The 21,774-nt window shown below is 40.2% G+C and overlaps 1 protein-coding gene across 2 annotated transcripts; it reads left to right on the top strand.

The window, feature by feature from the left end:
• The first annotated feature begins 10,763 nt into the window (after positions 1 to 10,763).
• Positions 10,764 to 14,197, top strand: LOC133895936 (uncharacterized). Of its 2 annotated transcripts, none has more exons than XM_062336463.1 (7): positions 10,764 to 11,013; positions 11,131 to 11,346; positions 12,256 to 12,338; positions 12,713 to 12,799; positions 12,945 to 13,093; positions 13,302 to 13,433; positions 13,756 to 14,197. In XM_062336463.1, exons 1-7 carry the CDS (start codon positions 10,779 to 10,781, stop codon positions 13,943 to 13,945), a joined length of 1,092 nt encoding a protein of 363 aa, XP_062192447.1. In that variant the 5' UTR covers positions 10,764 to 10,778; the 3' UTR covers positions 13,946 to 14,197. The 2 variants fall into 2 exon arrangements, with proteins under 2 accessions (XP_062192447.1, XP_062192448.1); XM_062336464.1 differs by having other exon boundaries at positions 10,867 to 11,013; positions 11,139 to 11,346.
• The last annotated feature ends 7,577 nt before the right edge of the window (positions 14,198 to 21,774 follow it).

Genomic DNA, 21,774 nt, shown 5'->3' with positions numbered 1-21,774 from the left:
CATATTGAAGAATTATTAAAATTAGGAGCAATAAGAGAATGTAGGACTCCATATTGATCAACAACATTTATAGTAAGAAATCATTATGAAATAGTAAGGGGTAAATCAAGGATGGTGATGAATTACAAAAAGCTAAATGATAATACTGTGGAAGATGCATATTCCAAATAAACAAGAATGGATTAATATGATACAAGGTAGCAAATACTTTTCAAAATTGATTTGAATGTTATGTTTTAGCAAGTTAAGATGCAGAAGAATCTATAGAATGGACATCATTCACATGTCCACAAGGACATTTTGAATGGTTTGTAATGCATTTAGGATTAAAAAATACGCATGCATTATTTCAGAGGAAAATATAAAATATTTTTAATGAAAACCAAGAGTTTATATTAGTTTATATAGATGATCTGTTAATATTTTTAAAAACTTATAAAGAACATATTGCTCACCTTGAAATATTTTTTAGATAGGTAGAACAAAACGGGTTGATATTATCTAAAAGGAAAATGGAAATTTATATAAAAAAATTAATTTTCTTGGACATGAGATAGGAGAAGGTAAAATTTATCTACAATAGCGTATTGCAAAGAAAATCTTACAATTCCCTGATGTCATGAATTGACAAAAAGGTTCTGCAACAATTTTTAGGAATCGTAAATTATGCAAGAAACTATATAGATAATCTGGCTAAACTTACTGGGACATTATATGTAAGGTTTTAAAATTATTAGAATTACCTTTAGATGATAATTATTTTATTATCGAAACTGACGTTTCTAAAGAAGGATGGGGTGCTATATTTAAGCAAAAATCTAATAAATATTACCCAAAGACAGGAGAAATTTTTTGTAGATATGCTTCAGGAAGTTACAAGCTAAAAACTGTAAATAATACTGATAGAGAAATTTTTGGTAATAATAGATACAATAAACTCTTTTAGTCTGTATTTAGGATTTAAAGAATTTACGGTTAGAATAGACTGTGAAGGTATATGTAGATATTATAATCAAATCAATAGCAAGAATAGTTCTACTAGAAGATGGGTTTGGTTCCAAGATATTATTACTGAAAATGACTACAAAGTTGTTTTTGAATATATAACAGAAAGGATAATAAGCTGCCTGACCTATTATTCCGCTCATCTATTTTAAATGTATGAAGAGATCGATGAATTTTAGCGGAGTGGAATCATTCAGCTTTGGAGCTGAAAATAACCTAAGAATATAATCCCACTAAATTCATATAAATTTAAGCCGAAGAATCGTATAATCCTAGATGAAGTACAAAAATGCATACTAGATAACTTCTGGTTCCAATATAACAATAAGCGAGAAGAAAGGGGATATATGCTATCAATATTAAATAGTCTTGCTGAATATTTTCACATGACAAATGAATTAATATCTACATCAAAAAATCCAGAGGTAATAGAGCCGAAGCCTATATATGATGTATTTGATAGCAAGGTACCAAATGAATTAATATCTATATCAAAAAATCCAGAGGTAATAGAGCCGAAGCCTATATATGATGTATTTGATAGCAAGCCTATACATGACAAATGAATATATATCATTTGAAAAAATAATCTATCAAAAGATAGATTCAAAATTGCAAGAGGAATATCATGGAAAAATATACAAATATTGATGAAGTATTAAACCAAGCCAAAAAATATTGAGAGTAAATTATTATATAGAACCAGCTGCTAAATATTATATTCAGAAATTTAGAAGAGCAAAGAATAAAAAAAATTCCAGCAGCAACATCTTGTATAAAGGAAGAAGAGTCTTCAAAAAGGCTCACATATAAAGAATTCCTATTGAAAGATGTGAATCCTTTGGATGGTTAATACATAGGTTGGAAAGTTGAAGAACAATTTGAGTCAATATCACTACAATGGAAGATATAAATGAAGGAAGAAGTTCTAAAAGAATTGCGAAAAGAGATGAGTGATAAGTTTGAAGAAATGAATAAAGCATATGATGAAAAATTTGAAATCTCATTCTCAAAAGAAGACATTATGGATGTTGCCGGATATGGGTAAAATCCAAAATAAAGTACTAAAGTACTAATAATAGTAGTAGTAGTACTACTACTACTAATAATACTCTATTGATAAGGAGACATATTAGTTGAATATGAAAGCTAACAGGAATATTGTCCTTTGAATGTACGATGGAATTGATAAGATGCTATCAGTTATTCAAGCGTGGGAAGACCCATGCAGAAGAAGACTACGGAAGAAAGACTGCATATTCACATACTCAGAAGACTGAATGCTCATATGCTCTCCAATGGCCAAAGTGTGTGTTCCATCATCAAAAGAAGACACCAATAATTCAAGAAAAAGATATTCCATGCTCATGAAGACAACCGATAGATGGCTTCATATGGCTTCACGTTCCGTCGGCAGATAATATATTCTAAACCTTGAGATTCCAAGCTACTACATAAGTACCTAGACCAAATTAAATAAAGGAGGAAAGGATCTCCTCGCGTAGCTATAAAAGGAGGCTTCATACAACGGAAGAAGAGACAGCAACACAACACAACAGGCACCAGCTATCGAGCAACATCTAGAGAAGAGCGAGAGTGTCCTTAGCACTCCCTCTCTCACTCCTAATACTAAGGTCACCTTGTAAAATAGCTTATATTGAAGGAAAGATTTGTGCCACTGCTGCTATAAGGTAATCCTCCGTGTGTGTAAGTATTTGGGGTTCCCAAAAGGGAAAACCATTTATAAGCTATGCTTATTAAAATGAAGTAGTGTTGTCTTTGAAAATCTCTTGGTCTTCTAGTTTGTCTATGTAACATCATCTGTTTTGACATATTAATTAATTGTAAATTTTGCTCCAAATTAAAACTTTTGGTGATTAATTAAGTCAACTAAAATCAAGGAAAATGCATATTCAAATATGCATTTTAGTTGACTAGGTATTTCAAAGTGCACTAGAATTATTTCCAAAATAATCCCTACATTAAATTGATTCATATGCATTGGTTTATCGTTAATGTGGTTCTTTGTGTGAAGATTGAAATTGAATGTCTCTCAATTTCAAATCCGTTCCTAGATTCCTTCGTCTCAAATCATTTAAATTCAAATCATCTTCAAAGTCTCAAGATCAAATCCAAATTACAATTCAAATGTCTCCATTGAATTTATACCAAACCCGAACCCAATTCCAAAACTAAATTCAAATATCTCCATTTGAATTTAAACCCCCAAACTCCTTTCCTTTTTCTTTTTCCTCCTGGGTTGAATCTCTCTTCTCCCCCCTCTTTATTCGGCCCGTGCTCAGCCAGCCTAGCCTTCCTCCCCTCCCCTCTTTTCTCCCTTGTGCGGCCTAGCTAGCCCAGCTCCTCTCCCCCTTTCCTTCTCTCGCGCCTGGGCCACCATCGCTCTACCGTCCCAGCTCATGCGCGTGCTTGCCAGCCTGCCGCTTGACTGTGCCTTCGCGCACGTGGCCACCCAAGTGTCGGTCATCCATCGATCACCCACCGCGCTCTCTCCTTCCTCCTCCAGCGCGATGCCGCGCCGCTTGCCACCGCAATAGCTGCTCCTCCCCAAGAAATATCTGGCCACCGCATTGAATGCCCAGCCACTTGCCCGCATTCTCGCTCTCTCTCCTCTGTCCGCTCTCTCTCCCGCCCGCCCTGAGCATCTGCCGCCCATGACTTCCATGACCCAAACGCGTGGCCAGCGCAGTGCCGCCATGCAACGGGAAAATATCACAGCTGGCCGCCATCCTATTCCTCTAGGATAGCACGACGCGCCCACCACCACTCTGTAATGCCCTCTCCCTCTATAAATAGAGCGCCTTGGTCTATCTCTCTATTTCCCCATTTGCCGCCACCATAGCACTGACTCTGTCACCATTTTCGCCGTTGTGACCTCGCCATCAACATTTTGCCCCCACGAGCTGCCGAGGAGCACCCGGAGAACTCCGCCGTGAGTCCGACAGGAGCCTGTCCGCACCGGTAGCTGTGTCGCCTCCACCACCACCTCTCCGTTGCATCACTGGCCGCCTTCCAGCTTCTCACCATTTTTGAGCTCAGTGAGCTTCCCCCCCCCCTTCTCGTGTGTAGCCACGTGCCACTGAGCTTTTGCTCCGATGCCATGCTTTAGCTCGCTGTCGGTGTGCTTGTGCCTCTTCTTGCGGTCCGGCCATCGTGCCATGTAGTCCAGGGAGCCTTAGGCTCCTTTTCTTGCAAGGAGATCATGCGTAGGCTAGGGGAGATGCTGCCTAATTTCTATGTCGCCGTGTAGATCGCCTCCGGTCGCCGTCTGGCATCGCTCCGGCCCTAGCCCGTTGCTGATAAACCCCTAGACGAACTCATCATCACGTGTAGAAGCCTGGCGACCATCCATCATCATAAAACCCCGGCAGGTGAGTGATTTTGACGAGCCCTCCGGCATTGTTCCACTGTAATCACTCGCTATTGATCCCCCCTCACTGCTCTGCTCGGACCGGCGTGCCCACGCTCACACGCGCGTGGCTAGGTCGTTCTCGCGCCTACGCAGCCCAACCGAGCCAGCTAGCCCAATCACCCAAGGGGCGCACCCCAGTGGGCCAGCCCAGCTCCGTAGCCTGCTAAATCGACCAACGTGATCCGAGTGGGTCGAGTACTGTACAACCCAGTTCTGTGCAGCCCAAGCTCAAGCCTGGCCTAGTCTAAGCCCATTTCAAGGCCAATCCCGGCTGCTGTTCATGTAGGCCCAAGTTACACTTCATGTGGGTCCCACCCATGAATAGTACCATTTTATATTTTCTCGATTTATATTAGATTAAATCTTTCAGGAGTTATAACTTCTCTATTCTAGTTCCGTTTTCGGTGATTCTTTCGCCGAATTTCATCTAAATTCGAGATCTACCTATCTATAATAGTGTGATATTCATTAGGAATCATTTGGATTTCTACTCAATGTTATTTGATTCTTCTCTAGTATAGCCCGTTAATGATCATAGTCATAATTGCAGAACCGCCAGAATTCTACGAGTGTTGCGCAGGAAGCGTCAGGGGCGAGAAAGATCCTAACTACAACCAAGATCTTGAAGAAAACCACTGAGAAGGCAAGTTCTATTTCCTTTATTATATTGAATCTATGTTTTCAACTAATCTATATGATCAACTAAAACTTGACTTATATCGCATGTGCTATGTACTACTCTTTTACAAACTGCTTATAGTAGTTAATCCTATCAAACAATTGCCATGCCTTAGCATGTTATCATCCAGAATACATATCACCCTAGTATTTACCTGTTGTTATCTATATTAACATCGGATAACGCCTTGATATCTAGCATGCTTAGGATTGAATACTTTTCCTTGGAGATGTCGCTTTTAAAACACATATCTTCAGAGATAAGATTTATTTTTATCAATGATAACTCATATACCATGAATCTTTAATGGTTGTGAATTTTGTAATGGTTGTGAAATCCTTGATGTCATGTGGGATGTGGAGGGTGGTGTGTAAAAATAGGTGAAAACTATTTTGGTGGGAGCAGGAGGAGTAGTACTCTAGACGAGGATACTCCTTGGGGCTTAAGTTACCTCTGTGGTATTTATTGCCACAAGATACCTGCCACGGACGCTTAAGAACCAAGTCATTTCATCGCCATGCTTAAGCAACTCCCGTGCAACCACGTGTCATGAATGGGCAGGACTTGACTTTTCTTCACCGGACCAAGTTGGGCATCATACTAGGAGGGTGGGGAGTAGCGAGAGGCCAAGTATCCATTTGCCCGTTTGTATGAATATTTCGAAAGATGGCATAGCCAATCTGGTATTCAGTCCAAAAGATTTGGGACTTGGGGTGTCTAGTAGAAAAGCACGGTAGGAAAGGTGATTGAAGTGTCTTGGTATGATTCGCTCCTTCACTTGCAATGGTTGGAGGCTGAACATATCGCGTGGGTACAGTGTACAACCTCTGCAAAGTGTAAAACTATTCGAATAGCCGTGCACACGGTCATGGACATGCGAAGGCAAAACATTTTTGACTAGAATCCGAGTGCGTGTATCTTGATGAGTGAGTGTGTCGACTAGATGTTCGTGTGATGATGTTACTAGCTCAATTCGCCAGAAGCTGCGTGGTACTAGAGATACACCAAAAGTGATTATAGGGACTGCGGAGTGAGGTATAGCCACTCCCAGGACCGAAACCCTTAAATATAGCTTGTTACATAGCTTTGAACTATTTAAAGTATTTTAAAGTCAATCATAAATGATACAATTGAATACCTGCATAAATTGTTTTACGCTTAAAACTAAACCGTAAAATCTTGTCCTTGAATTACCCCTTTATGCATCTATCAACACCTTAAAATAGTATAGGGCTTGCTGAGTACTTTCCGTACTTACTCTTGCTGTCATTCAGATGAGGAGGCCAATGCCGCCTTCGTCGGAGGTGAAGGTGAGAATAAAGAGTAGTCTTAGAGGTTGCGTTTGCACCCTAGCTGGGCTTTGTGCCTTTGCTTTCCACTAAGTTTTGCTGGTCATTTGGCTAGGTTTGTAACCTTTTGTGTTCTGAACCTTAATACTTATGTACGAAGTTTGATTGTGATACTGTAACTTTTATACTGTTTATATTAGCTACTTGGTCCAGGGACTGGTAAGAATGGCACAGGGGATCTCAGGTTGGGGTCCTACAGTCTATATGGGACGAGTTTTTATGCTATGCACCCTATAGGAGAAACTTTTTCGGTAGTTCTCAAATAGTCCTGCATCTGTCGTGACCAAAATAGGATGAGGAGAACTCTATGTCTATAGAGAAATGTTCCCTTTGGGTGGAACTATCTGAGATGATGATAAAAATTTATAACATATGTTCATGACTAACAATATCTAGGGAAAGCTCTGCTACTCTTGAAATAAGCTAGCGATAAGAATGGTGAGTATCGAGTATGATTTTTATGGCTATTGTGTAACCGGTCGAATTATTGGTTTCGCCAACCTGCAAAGATCTTGAATAACATTTAGTAAATAGTAACTGTGAATAGTATCCACGAATTTTTATTTAAGAATAATTTAATCAAATATTACACTAAATAAAAGCGAAGTCTGTTGAATAAAGTTAAGCTAAAAGCGACGTGAGTGGGTGAATAGTGGTGAATAGTGCATGCTATAAGTAGTCCGACCACCGTATTAGAAGGCTAGTGGGAAGTCATTGTAGAAATTCATATTTTGAATAGTAACATAGTATTTTGAATAGTAAATAACTCGGAATTTTTGGTCTCGAATATTTGGTCGTATATATATAAATATATATTTATATATATAATGCGATGCACCTTAAATAAGTATTTAACGCGCAACCTAACATGAGAAAAATAGGAAAACCATTATTCTAAAACCAAAAAATCAACCAACCAGAAATCACATATTATAAAATAAGAAACTGATGTCTGTAAAGTCCCTATTACAAAACAGAAAAACACTTATTCCAAAACTAGAAAACTGACTACCGAAACATCCCTATTTAACATGTTGGGCGTTAAACAGGAGTTATATATATATATTCCCCCTGCATTTTCTGTACTCCCAGGTATACATATTCCCCCTCTAATGGATGTTCATAAAGGATGTACATATTAAAAAGTAGTATATACATATATATACATATATTTCATTTGCAAAGAAGTATATACATCTAAAAAAAATAGCATATATATCTCAGAAAGTAGTATATATATATATATCTTACATCTTAAACAATAAGTAGTAGTGTGTGTGTATAGAGAGAGAATGTTTGTATCCCCATGGCCTCTGCTTCCTAATCCACCATCGTCCTGGTGCTCTTCCTCATCGGTGGTTCATAGCCGACATTGGCACCAACAACTACCTAAGCACGATAGCCCATACCAACCACAAGCCCTAGGGTTGCGACTTTGACACGCGTCATCCCCGGGGCGCTTCTCCAATGGACACGTACACCCTCGTCGACTACCTTAGTGTGCCTTGTTCACGGTGGATAGCTCTTAACCCCTTGAGTCTCCCTATAGTAGTGGGAAGCAGGGTAGCCAGATCTGGGTGGTAGCTGAAACAAAATAGAGGCAAGGAGGATGAGATGAATAGAAGGGATAGTTTCGTAACCAACAAGCAAAGTTAAGGGGCAAGCTAACTGTGGGTGTATGAATGAAAGAAACTTAATTGAGAAGGTGGTGGTATGGATGGATGTGAGAAATTTTTATTCGTATTTGTATCATCCTTGGTTTGATGGTCCTAATTTTTGGAAAGTTTTGCTCTGAACACTCTAACTTCATGGCATTAGCTGGAGGACATCGAAAAAGTCAAGTTTTGGGGGAAAATACTGCCAAAATGTGGCTCTTTGCTGGAGGACACCGCGTCGATTAAAATATCATTTTCGGCTGAATAAGAGAGAGAAATAGCTTAAAATACCCTAAATACCCCTATCAGCTTATGGCCCACACGTCAATATCTCTTTTCTTTGTCTGCCGCTAGTTGATTGTCTGTTAACACGTGGTCCCATAAATGCCTCTGGTTAGCAAAGCAAGAGAAGGGAAGGAGATAGAAAGAAGAAAGGGTCTGGCTAGTAGGCCTAAGGGTATTTCTGACTTTTCACTTTGTTTCTCTCTCCTATTTAGCCGGAAATGATTATTTTAATATATGTGATGTCCTCCAGCAAAGAGCCATGTTTTGGCAATATTTTCCACCAAAACTCGACTTTTTTATGTCGTCCAGCTAATGCCACTAAGGTTGTGTTTGTTTGCTGCTTCTGAAACTGCTTCTGCTACTGGCAGAAGCCAGAAGTCAGAAGCCAGAACAAACGAGGTTCTGGAGAAGTGGTTTCTGGAGAAGCCAGAAGCCTGTTTCTGAGGAAAATGAACTAAACCTGAGAAGCTCGCTGAGATGTGCTTCTCTGAGAAGCTATGTGCTGAGAAGCCAAAAATTTATTGTAGAAGCCAACAACCTATTTCCAAAAGCAGCTTTTCAGAAAAACCAAAAGCACTGCTTTTCAGAGAAGCTCAAAAGCAGAAGCTCAAACAAACACGGCCTAAGTCAGAGTGTCCAGAACAAAATTTCCCTAATTTTTTTGTTTCTTTCTTATAGGAAAGGTTAGTCTACTAATAAAGTGCATCTTTATACTGTTTCTTAACCCAATGCATCTTTACAGCAGAAAAAATTTAACAAGTAAATAAAAAATTCAACCAGTAAATAAAAGGGTGAGTTAACACTAGGCCTAATGAGTAAGTGCATTGAAATGGAATCGTGAGATGGCAGGCACAATTGTATATAAGCCACAATACGCAGTCTCTTGTCAACCATATTATTGCCATTTGATTGCCGTTAACAAGTTAAGTCGTAGCAAAGATGTGTTATTGTGGTAGGGGTGTCAAGAAAATGCAACTCACGGTAGCAATGGCTATGAACCAAACACTTGGAAGAAGGAAAAACTAGGAGGTTGAGTGTAGATGCAACCAAACCGGTTTACCGACTAATATAGTTAGGTGCAAAATGGATAGCAAAAATCCAAATTATCTGATATTCGTAACCGATAAAATATAAATATGGTAAGTAAAATTCGCATTTAACTGGCCCGACTGACAAACATATATAAATATAGATATTTCCGATCTCCCACCCCGATATGGATGTTGTATGCAAAATCTTGATAAATAATGATGTGGATATGGATAATATCTATACCCAAATATATATAAATACCTCTTTAGAATCTAATCAGCTTCCCAACTCAATTCTTTTATCTTCTTCCTCACCTTATTCCTTGATCCTACTTCACCTCCTATATGTTATAGGTGCTTGGAGAGCTATTGCTAATTGCAACATTGTGTCATGTGTAAGACAAATAGAACTCATTATGTTGGATTGTTTTTGATTTAGTTGCATTTGTGATGTTGAGGTACTACTACTTGTCAATTGTGGCTTGGTTATTTGCTTACATTGTATAACAATGCTATATAACGAAAGTAGAACACATGTTAATATACATTAATGACCATTAATCACTTGACACATCATTATATATGTGTTAAATGTCAATATGTTATTAGCTATGACCCATCAGATCCATCATTCTCGTGTAATATAAATTCATTATTCTGTAATTTATCGTTAAAGCTATAGGGTATTCATAGTCAACCAAAATAAATGGATATTTGGATTAACAATCCCATTTGTATTAGTATTCGAAGATATTTAAGTTTGTATTCATATTTATTTTGAAATATGGATACAACTATGTAAAGTGCATTATCGTGTAGTATCTGATTCGTTTTCACCCCTAACTATAATAATTAATTGCTATAAAACCATTCTCATATAAAGCAATTAACAATTAGATAGAGCTAAATGAAGAATGAAAATAGGTCTAGTATCTACCTTGTCATTCTTCACATCATGATTCTAAACCGACCTCTTGGTAGCTTATGAAACCTCGAGGTCTAGATTTACTGTGAAGAATGAGACTAAAAACTCTTCTAATTTTGCTGTGTTTTTCTATCATTAATGCCCTAATTTTTCTTCACGCATAGCTAGTGACGATTTTCATGTTCTGTATAAAACCCTCTCCTTACCCAAAAATAATAATAACCCATGTAAGCCCAGCGGTTTTATGAAAAAAAAAGGAGTGAGATTTTGTAGAAGACTGTTTAATAAGTTGGAAAAAAAAAAGCGGCTGTATGCGCAAGAGAGAGCGAACCGAAAAGACCTTTGTACCCTCGGTTACATTGTTATTCTGCCGTGGATCTAGGGGTTAATATGGAAATCAGCAAAATTAAGGGAACATGGGCGCCTGTTTCCTATCCTTCTCTGTCTCGCTTCGCCTCCCTTCCTTTCTGCCGCCGCCGCAATTTGCCGCGTCTCGCCGTCGGCGACGGGAAACAGCGAGCAACGCCTTCTCTCGCCGAGGCCTCGTCGAACGTCGTCGCCCCGCTCCTCCTCCCCGCACTCTACTGGCACTGAACTTCGTGGGGGTGCAGATCCATCTATCTGGGCTTGGATTGATTTCTTCTTCCGTTGGTGAGTAACTCTTGCTTGCTCGGACTGGTTGTTTCGCGAGTTGGTTTTGTTGGCTGCGTATTTCCTTGCTGCGTGGTGTCCTACTGATCCGGTCCATCCATACACTGTTCGATTTGGTTCTTCAGCGAGCGAGATCGATTTGGCCAGGGCGCGGGTGCAGCTTATTCTCCAGAAATTTTGGGGGTTCTTTGGGTCGCGTGACGATGGATATGTGGATTAGACAAGCCGAGGTCTGGGTAGGCCAAGCCGAGAGCTGGATCCGTCAACAACCCCCGGAGCAGATCTACGTCGCGGCCGCGGTGGTTGCCCTCTCAATCCTGGTTCTTATCGCAGGTGCTGTACGAAACCACAAGTTCATCTTACCCTGCATTGTGAATTCTTGGTCTTGAGTCTTGAGTTATTGTTTTCTGTTGGTATAATTCACGATGCCCTGAAGAGCATCCGTGGAAGGGGGCATTGGAATGAGATAGGTATGTTTAGTTTGGCGGTGAGGAAATGCTTTGGGTGCAGCACAATTTCATCCTTGCCTGAAAGAGTCGACGTGTAATAGATTGAGCTTTTTTATTGTCATAGATGTCGCTGTTGGCGAATAAGCTATTTGTGGATCTGGACGAGTAGTTGCATAGTTAGCTGCAGTATGCTGTCACAAAGTTCCTTTGAAATTGAAGTGTAACTCTGACCATGCCCTGTATTTATAGTAAATGTTCTAGACAATGGAAAAATGCTGTAATCTGTACAACTTAGCAACTAGGATTGGGAGAGCAATTCACAGTTAGCTATTTAATATTTGGAGAAACAACACAATTTATGGTATGTATGCACTAGCCCATCTGTGGAGGTTGTGAATGTTTATTCATTGTGTAAGTATAATTGTACTCAGAGGGGAAGCAGAGAGTAGAAATTTTCACATCTCACAACTCACAAGTGGCCATCAGGGTAGTTGTGAATTGGTATTGATTGAATATACAAAAAACGTGCCCATGGTTTTATTAATATGCGCAGGTGTGGCTTATAAACTGTTATGCTCTAAGATGATATAGAATTTACATGTTCTTAAACATTTAGATATCTGATGATGAGATGTATGGTGTTATGAAATGAAGAGGATATTTGTTTTTTTTAATAGAGATAACTTATCTCAAATATGTGTGAATTGCCATGCTGCATATTGAAGCTTGTCACATTACTTGTTCAGATTTCTGTTTTTGTATAAGAAATAACTTTGCCTTTTTTTCCCCTCAGCTTCTTGTCTGAAATCCTCGAAACCAAACACCATAGTGCTATCTGGACTCAGTGGCAGTGGCAAAACTACTCTTTTCTATCAGGTAATTTCCTATTTCTTTTTTGTCTTTGTGATGTGTAGGGTCTTACAATCGAGGAACAAAGATATATTATCTGCTTCGCAGAAGGATCTCATCTAAACCCCTTTTCATGCATTATAGTTCAATAGGGTAGGAAATGACCTCCTAGCTGTGCTTCAATTCTGCTTGTTATGGTGCATTGGCTTGGTTTGACTGAGTATGCTGCTATCTGAGCTCTACTTAGAAGTGGTGCACTCAATACCGTTAAAACCAGGATTACCTGTTTTTGTTCCTTTTCATTGGGATATTTTTTTTGGCTGTACCAATGTAACAAGTAGTTGGATTATCTTGTACCTCCCTTTGTTTCCATGCTAATTCTGCCGTTCTCTTCCTGTCAGCTTCGGGATGGATCATCACATCAAGGAACTGTAACTTCAATGGAAGAAAACAACGATACATTTGTGCTGCACTCTGAGAAGGAAAGGGTAAGGCAGATTTTAGAGATAAAATTTTCCAACATCTTGATATGAAAGTAAAATGAATGGCAGCACTGTTTACTTTTTTTATACAGACACTTGTATTTGCTGACCACAATATTTTGACTAAACCTTGCTCATGTCCATTGTGTAGAAAGGAAAAGTGAAACATGTGAATATTGTTGATGTTCCTGGTCATGCAAGGCTCAAACCCAAGCTTGATGAAGTCCTGCCTAAAGCAGCTGGGGTGGTTTTCGTCGTTGACGCTCAAGATTTCTTGTCTAGCATGCAAGCTGCTGCAGAGTAATTTTCGTGGTTTCTGTTTTTCGCAAAAGTCTCTGCTGTATTTCAGTCCCCCCCCCCCTCTATTGCATGCTGAATAAAATTAGCTGTGTGAATAGGAGCGTCCTTTTATATATATCTTAACATGTCAGAAGTGGCTTTGTTATATAAGTTTCTTACTGTAGTTGGTATTGTGTTAGAAAATCATTGTCTTGGCATCTTGCTGCAGGTACCTGTACGACATTCTGACAAAGGCAATTGTAGTGAAGAGAAGGGTTCCTGTGCTGATATTCTGCAACAAGACTGATAAAGTTACAGCTCATTCACAGGAATTCATCAAGAAGCAGTTGGAAAAAGAAATGTATGGACTACTTCCAACATTTAACATACTTGCACAACTGGAATGCATCAACTTGGGGTGGTTTCTGCCTATATATCCATCCATTTTTGCATATATTATGCTGCATAGAAAAATAGAGTTCATTCGGGTGGGACAGGGGGTGTAGTACTTTTATACCCTCTTCTTTTTCCCCTGAAATATATTTGTTCACTCCATAACTGATAGCCACCTGTAAGGGAGCATGCCAGAACCATATGCACTGGCTAGCTGAAGTAAAATATAATATCTACAAAGCTTCTAAGGTCTGCTGATTTTAATGTGTGCTGATTTTACCATGTCGTAGAAACAAGCTTCGGGAATCAAGGAATTCCATATCATCCGCAGACATCTCTGATGAAGTTGAACTTGGGGTACCTGGAGAGGCATTTAACTTCGGTCAGTGCCAGAACAAGGTGACCGTTGCTGAGGGTGCTGGTTTGACCGGTAATGTTTCGTCCGTCGAGCAATTCATTCGTGAATATGTGAAGGCGTAGATTCAACATATCCTTACCAGATCTGTGAACAATTCATCTAATGAGACAAGGAAGATCTTCGGCGTATCCGTTTGGTTAAATATCTGCATATACCTTCATAGGGTCTCCTTGATGTTGTTAGGTCCATTACATTTTGTGTTGATTCTGCTAACCTTTTTAGTGGCATTATATTTTGCATTGCTAATTCCTGATAGGCATTGGATAAGTATAGTTTGTTAAGAACTATTGGCTGCAAATTTTCATCTTTGGCTTTGTACTGTGCTCAATACGAGAGCGTGGACTGTCGTGCTGGCTATGCTCAATCCGAGGAAGTTCTTGAAGTTTAGAGCGTTAGGCATGTAATCGCACGGCTCTCGGTCGGGTTCGTTCTGAGTCCAGCTCTCCATCAGGTTTGTTCCGAGTCCGGCTCTCAGTCGGGTTCCGTTCAGAGTTCGGGCCCTGCACAACCACTGGATTATTTAACACATCTAAACATAATCGTAGTACTTTTCAAGGAAAGAGACGGATTGATGTGGACTGTGAGGGGCTGAGAGCTGTAGATGTAATAGTTGGAAAACATGTAGGAGACTTGGAGCTTTATGTCCCCACGATCAAACAGCATGTTTGTTTCAATAAATGTAGCTCCATGTTCCTCCGGGCCGACAAGATTGTTTTTCCGTCTGAACGCTACCGCCACGAGCATGCAGGATTGCGTGGGCAAGTTTGTCGATATCAACATCGAGTACGCCGGGCCGAAGAGCCTCGCCGTCGGCACCGTCTTCTACAAGGACCTTTCCTTCGACGGCCAAGTGTGGAAGATGTACTGCTACCCTGGCGGTGCGCCGGGGGATGCCGGCGCCGGCGAGTACCTCCCAGTCCACCTCGTGAACAAGAGCAACGCGAGGAACGCGAAGGCGCTCTTCGAGGCGGTCGTGCTGGGCAGAGCCGACGGTGGTGCCGCCGCGCCGCCGAGCCTGTATAGAACGTATATCTGCGTGGTGGACTACCCGGAGAAGGACTCGATGAGATGTCACCTGACACGAATCTTCCGGACGAGCGAGCTGGCGGATCACTGCGTCGTCGGCGGCTACATCACCCTCAAGTGTGGCATCGTGGTGCTACGCCACAGCCCGATACCCGTCCCGCCGTCCAGCTATGCCAATGACATCCGCGGCTTGGAGGTTAGGAAAAGGTTCGGTGAGCCGGACGTACGTTACGTTCGCCGTCGGCGGCAAGCTCGTCGGCGTGAACCGCAAGGTCCTTGCAGCTCGGTCCCCAGTCTTCAGGGCCGAGCTGGACGGCCCTATGGTAGAGAGTAGCATGCCGATCATCCATCCACAACACGAGTTCAAAGCTTCCACGTTCAACGCTGTGCTTCTGTACATCTACCAAGACAGGCTTCCCAGAGACGAGGAGTGCGAGGGCTCTTTGACGGAGCTGCTCCGGGATCTGCTCGCGGCGGCCGACTGGTACGCGCTGGACAGGCTGAAGCTCATGTGCGCCAAGAAACTGTGGGAGGACATGTCGGTGGAGACGATCTCGAAAACGTTGTGGTATGCCGGCAGGTACAGCTGCAGAGAGCTGAAGAACGCTGGTAAAAATCTAAAATTAGACAATATATATGAGCTGTATTTATTAATTTAGTATATTTTCGGTACATCGTGTACCGAAAAAACCATTTTTTGGCACATGGTGTGTCGAATACGGTACTGTTACACGTATTTGGCACATCGTATACCAAAAATGGATTATATTCGGCTGGGTCATGGTCATGTCACATCTGCTTTTTCGGTGCACGGTCATATCGGTACTGAATAAAGTGTTTTTCGGCACAAGATGTGCTGAATACGGCACTGTTGCCCGTATTCGGCACACCGTGTGCTGAATACCGTTTATTTTCGGCATACGGTGTGTCGAATACAGGCAACAGTGCCGTATTCTACACACCGTGTGCCGAAAAATACTTTTTCGATACACGGTGTACCAAAAAATCCATTTTCAATATACTATGTGTCGAATACGAATGCTAAATTAATAAATACAACTACATATTACCTATTTCGGTAAATACGCTCAGGTATATTGTCTAATTTTGAATTTTAGCCAAGAAAGCTTGCATGGACTTCTTAGCCGTGACGGAGAACATGAGTCTGGTCTCTGTAACCGAGGAGTATCTTTGGCTGGGACACAGCTCCCCGTCCATCGTCCAGGAGCTGAGAGCAAGGGTTTGGCAAAACTCAATTAGCGTATACACATGCCGGTACGTGTTAAGTTTGTTTAGGCGTGTTTCATGCAGCTCTCCTGGTCCAGAACAGAGTCTGCTTTAGGCCATCTTCAACAGTTACTCTAAAAATTCATCCTCTATAACACTATTATAGCATCTCCTAACATTATTATAGGATCCTCTATTTTTTTCATCTCCAACAACTACCATATTTCCTACCTTCTATTACTCTCCTCCTTCTCTCGAACCCACGTACATACGTTATAAATAGTATTAGAGTCTCCCGTATCCTACCGCAAATTTAGAGCTCCTCTCTCCAGACTCCATCACTGTAGTATTGGAATATCGCTTATGTTGGAGGCGTTTGCAGCCCAGGCGAGCAGCAAAAGGACAAAAAGTTGACAGCACAGTATTTTGCTGCAAAAATACCGGGGTTGTTGAAGTCGGCCTTAATTTGAGTAGGCGTCGCAGCAACTACATGTAACACGCACGTACGTAGATAGGGTAGGTCCATGTACACAGTTCAACTTGTATTGCTGACAATGTTACATTTTGCTGAAGATGTTGCACTTTGGCTTCACTCTGGAGCAAGAGCTACTCCATTCACAGAGGTTAGCTTTCAGTTCCTTTTTTCGTGTGTTTTATAAACGTGCCTAGCCTCCGACCCACGTGTCTTTATCATTTGTATTTACGGCTTGATCCATGTGTCTTTACGGCTTGGGCATGTCATGTCCTTTTCGCCCTCGTGTCCTAGTGGGCATACTGGTTTCATTTTCAAGAGCAAGTCCAATACTAAATCCGGCCGGGTGTTGCATAGCCTAAAAAATACTTTTGATTTCTTCTTATTGTACATATTGAACTCGACTGATTCCCTACGTCTTGCGTTGCCATGCAAATATATATAATAGGACAACGTTAAGTCGCGACCCATCCCACGGTCACGCAACGCGCCAACCCCGCAATCGTGACTTCGAGCCATCATCCTTACACACGACATGCTAGCCATGGCTCGATTTGCATCCAATATCCATAAATTCAAATGTGGCAAAAACATGTTGCTTTCCAGTAAGCATATCGTTGGCTTTTGCTACGATTACTAGTTCATTTAGTTCCTTTAAATGACTATAATTTTGTCATCGGTTGTCCGCATTGAGTTTCATTTGCACCCTTGTGTTATGTACGACTAGCTTCTAACAATACAAGATATATTGGGAAATCAAGTTGAAATGTGTTTTGGTTTTCTTGTGATGAGTGATTGATATTGTCATTTATTTGGTTTGATGATCTTCGGTTTTGCATAAGATTTGATGTGATTTGAATTAATTTGAGATTTCATTTGAGTATATTGATTATGGATTAATTGAAATTGAAGTTGGAGATATGTGTTTGCTTGTCTCATGGTGTGCAGGTGATGGATGCAACTTGGCGGTCGACGGCGGGATGATCGAGGCCAAGTAGAGTGCTTGGTGCCAGACGATCAAGGAGGCCGGGCGAAGTCAAGGGTGATCCTAGCTGAACAAGTGGAAGTCAAGCAAAGCATTGAAGGCGGATAGAGACGGCGTGTTGACAAAGTCAAGCGAAGGAAATGCCGGTGCAAGTGACAAGGCGGCTCGAAGGATCGGGAGTGGGAGAGACTTGTCGGCGGTCAGGATCGCATGACGGAGTACACGCGTTGACATCGAAGCGCTTGCTTAAGGTGTAAGCAAGGCGGTGAGTCACACTTTGAGAAGCGTGCAAGCGGTTTGGCCTCAAAACCGTGGGAAAATTGGAGGAGTATGTGGCACCATCGGGAAGCTTGCGTCAAGGCGAAAGCTAAGTCGTGAAGGCGCCACGGCCGTCCGATGAATGGAGAAGAAAATAGACCAAAATACACTCGGTGGTAGATAGGAGTGCACTACAAGAGAGGTGTATTTTGGGAAAAAGCTAGAAAACTTAAGGGCTAAGTTTCCTAGGCCTATAAATAGAGGGGTAGGGCTAGAGAGAATTTTGAACCAGCCACTTGAGCCTCCTTGTGCCACTCATTTGAGAGCCTTAGAGCTAGGGTTTTAAAGGAGAGAATGATGAGTGCTTAGTCTATGTAATATGTGAGAGTTTTGAGAGAGATATATTTGTAATCCGCCTAAAATAGGGCTGACCTCTTTAAGTAATGAAGTTTATGCTTTTTGCATATGCTTAAATTCCCCTCCTTCTAGTTTCCCTCTATTGGTTCCCTTGCAAGTTTTTCAGTTTTTTTAATTTTCGTTTTAGTTTTTGGGCTGAAATTTCAGCACATTGTGAGATCATTCTTTTTGTTGCTAGAGGTATAAAAACTCACATACGAGTGTATGCTCATGGGTCTTGAGTACCCTTGACTCTAGATCATCAACTTGGATAGATTCTTTACTCGGTGATCTTTTCTTAGAGCTGTAGTTTTTCACCTGCAGGGTTGTTTTTCTTAATACTAGTGGCTTAAACACTCATATACTCATGTATTTGAGTGGGTCTTGAATCCCCTTGCCACTAGACTATCATCTTGGAGGATAACTTTATCCGGTGTCCATCTTCTCTAGTTTTTTGAAAGTTGCGAATTTTTGTGCACAAAGACATATGAAATGGTCTTGAATAGAACCTATGGTTCATATTCCATCCGTGGAGTCATGTTGCCATGAAACTAGTCTTCTTGCTTTGTATCTCTAAATCTTTTACTTCCGCTTGAGCGATTTGAGGTGCGTTGGGTGAGAAATAGAAAAAGATCATCTATTTCGAAAGAAATTTGTTGAGGCATCTATTCACCCTCCATCTAGTCGCCATTCTCGTTCTTACACATATATTGCATATGTTTTGAAGATATATATATGTCTTCTAGTAAGTTACATAAAATGATGTAGCAAATTGCATATAAACTTGCCACTAAAGTTACTACCTCTGAACTCTGAAGGAGCAATAATTTGTTCCTTGTCTATTTTATTAGAGGTGTATAGTTTAATAGAGTTCTATAAATGTTCAGTAGTGACACAGATATAAGTAGCAACATGATAGTCCAATTTGAATAAGTTCGTTGTGTATAGATTTATGTATGGTTGCAATTTATGTAGATATTTGTGGATAACTTCATTAAATGTTTAGTAGCAACTTCCGATAAGGTAGCAACGAATGTGAAAATTATGTAACAATTTTAGTTTACGTTTGGTAGAAACTTACTTGAAGACTACGTGACAACTTCATGCATGTTAGGTAGCAACTTCATATAAACATATGCTTGGTCGCAACTTATAAGGAAAGCGTGTGACAACTACAGCCAAAGTTTGGTACCAACTTCAAATGAGATGGCAACTTTAGTGAACATTTGATAGCACATTTTATTAAAATTGTGTGGCATTATGACGGTAGCTTATGTGGAGATTGTGACAACTTTAATTTTGTGAATGTTTGTAGCAACTTTAGTAAATATTTGTGTAGCAACTTATGTGAAGATTTCATTAATAATTTTACATGTAACTTGCTAGTACATGTAAATGTCTCCGAACATATGCAATATGAATCTCATTTTGCAAATCTCATTATAAGAAACACATTGGTTCAAAAAGAATAAAAAACGAATTTGGGATGATAGAGTAATGATCAGTTAAGTGATTAAACGGACCAATATGACTATGCTTCAGCCTAAAGCCACCTTTGCTACTCAGCTCATGTGACGACAACCGCCTACATGCAATTCAGTCAAATAATGATGACACAGTTTGGACTGGTTTCTGTTTGAAGTGCTGCAGCTGGTACGGGTCTCTAGGAGTTTGCATTGCTGTGGGTGGCGTGTGCATGTTGGCAGGAACATCTCGTCCTCTGAGACGACGATAACAATTACACTAGTCACATCTCACAAACCAGATATTTGCTTCAGATAATGACAAGCAGTAGTGAAACTCCGAGATAGATTGTTTCAGCGGGATATTCACTTCCCACCTGCACTTGACTACGAATTTCCTAGGGCCTAAAGAGCGGTATTGATTTGGATCCAAAAACCTCTAGGTTTAGTTCAAACTTGAATCAAGGGCTTCTTTGTTTTGGGCTCAGGCCAACTTCAAATTTTTTTGGTACCCATCAGAATTGTCAATTGTTTTGACGGTTGCTAAAATTTTGGCATACTCATACCTCCTTGTTCGGTAATGCGACTATACGGTCCTTGGTATAATGTGGGCAACCGAAATCTTAGCTAAAATTTTGCCTAGCCAAATCTTGGTAGGGTAAATTTGGGAGCAAACCAAAGTGAAAACCAGCTAACTTTTACAAGCATAAAAAACCTTTTGTAGTTTGAGGACAAAATTATCATGAAAATTCCCCTAAAAAATTTAGTAGGTAGTTATTACTTTAGGGAAAATCCCCATAAATTTTGTGTTTATACTTGATTTCTTTCATGAGGAATGAAAAAGATAAATACTTGTGATTTTATAAAGGAAAAATTGTAAAAATCTACTTGCAACTTTGGGAGCTTGTCAAAAAAAACCTTATAACTTCTTTTTCAACATTCTTTCACCCGCAACTGCGGGGTCTGTCAAAAAAACCTATGCAGTTCGTTGACTGCACGATGTGGTGCAAGCATGACTTCCTAGGGTTCTTAGGGTGGCGTAGTGATACTAGATTCGCTTCTGACACCTCGGGGACAATTTAAATTGGTCTAACATTTCATTATTTGGGTTCCATATTCGTATACTTATGAATATTCATCATATTTAAGTATGCAAAACCATAGTGGCGGATCCAATTTAGTGGTTCGGGAGACTAAAAAAATAATTTTAGAAACCACCGTTTTCTTTTGGAAAACACACAAACACCATATCATGCGGTCAAACAATGCTAGGGGGTATTTGATACCAAATAAGAGTTGTAGAGAGTTGACCGACAGAAAACAAGATGTAGGTTTTTTTGACAAGTCCCTAACGTTGTAGTTTTTTTTAACAAATTCCTAAATTGCAGATGAGTTTTGTGCAATTTTTCCTTCTATAAATGTTAATTTTTTTCTCCTAGATCAATTTGGGTTTATTGTCAAAATTTTAAAGAGTGATTGAATCCATCCACAAACAACTAATGAAATTTGTTTGGGAACTTTTATGTTGATTTGGATCCCAAACTATACAAGTTTGGATGTTTCAAAACCTTGTCGGTTTCACCTAATCACCACCACAAAATGAATGAAAGCAGACGGTGTGTCACAGATGGTTTCTTAGGACCCGTTGTAGGATCTAGGATACCGACTAGAGGTGAGGGGTGGGGGTGAATAGGCGGTTTAAAAAACTAATTGCTAAGCGATCAAATAAAACTTATAGAATTTAAACTAGAGATCACTAGAGCAATATAAAACAATTAGAACTATATCAAGATTTACAATCATATGGTAACATGCAACAATTTATATTATAGGAAGATAAATTGCATAACGTAAATTGCATAAATATAAATAGCACACGAGATAACACCCGAATTTTATCCCGTGGTATCAGTGATTTGTCGATCACTCTTAATCTATGTTGAGGAGAGTTCAAGTTTCTAACTACTCCTCTATCAAGTATGCAATTCTCACCATGAGAAAAGGCTCACACCGAGCAACTTGATCTTAAGCCAGAATAGAACAATGAACTACTCAATACCTCAA

The sequence above is a fragment of the Phragmites australis genome, chromosome 16 (genome assembly GCF_958298935.1).
Source record: "Phragmites australis chromosome 16, lpPhrAust1.1, whole genome shotgun sequence".
In the NCBI taxonomy this organism is placed as follows: Eukaryota; Viridiplantae; Streptophyta; class Magnoliopsida; order Poales; family Poaceae; genus Phragmites; species Phragmites australis.
This window is presented reverse-complemented; position numbering and strand designations above follow the sequence as displayed.

Excerpts from the sequence above, each read along its gene's own strand:
- LOC133895936 (XM_062336463.1), top strand. The coding sequence starts at position 10,779 with ATGGGCGCCTGTTTCCTATCCTTCTCTGTCTCGCTTCGCCTCCCTTCC. Across the intron at positions 12,339-12,712 it reads AAACTACTCTTTTCTATCAG|CTTCGGGATGGATCATCACA; the intron begins GTAATTTCCTAT and ends TCTTCCTGTCAG. Across the intron at positions 13,434-13,755 it reads AAGCAGTTGGAAAAAGAAAT|AAACAAGCTTCGGGAATCAA; the intron begins GTATGGACTACT and ends ACCATGTCGTAG.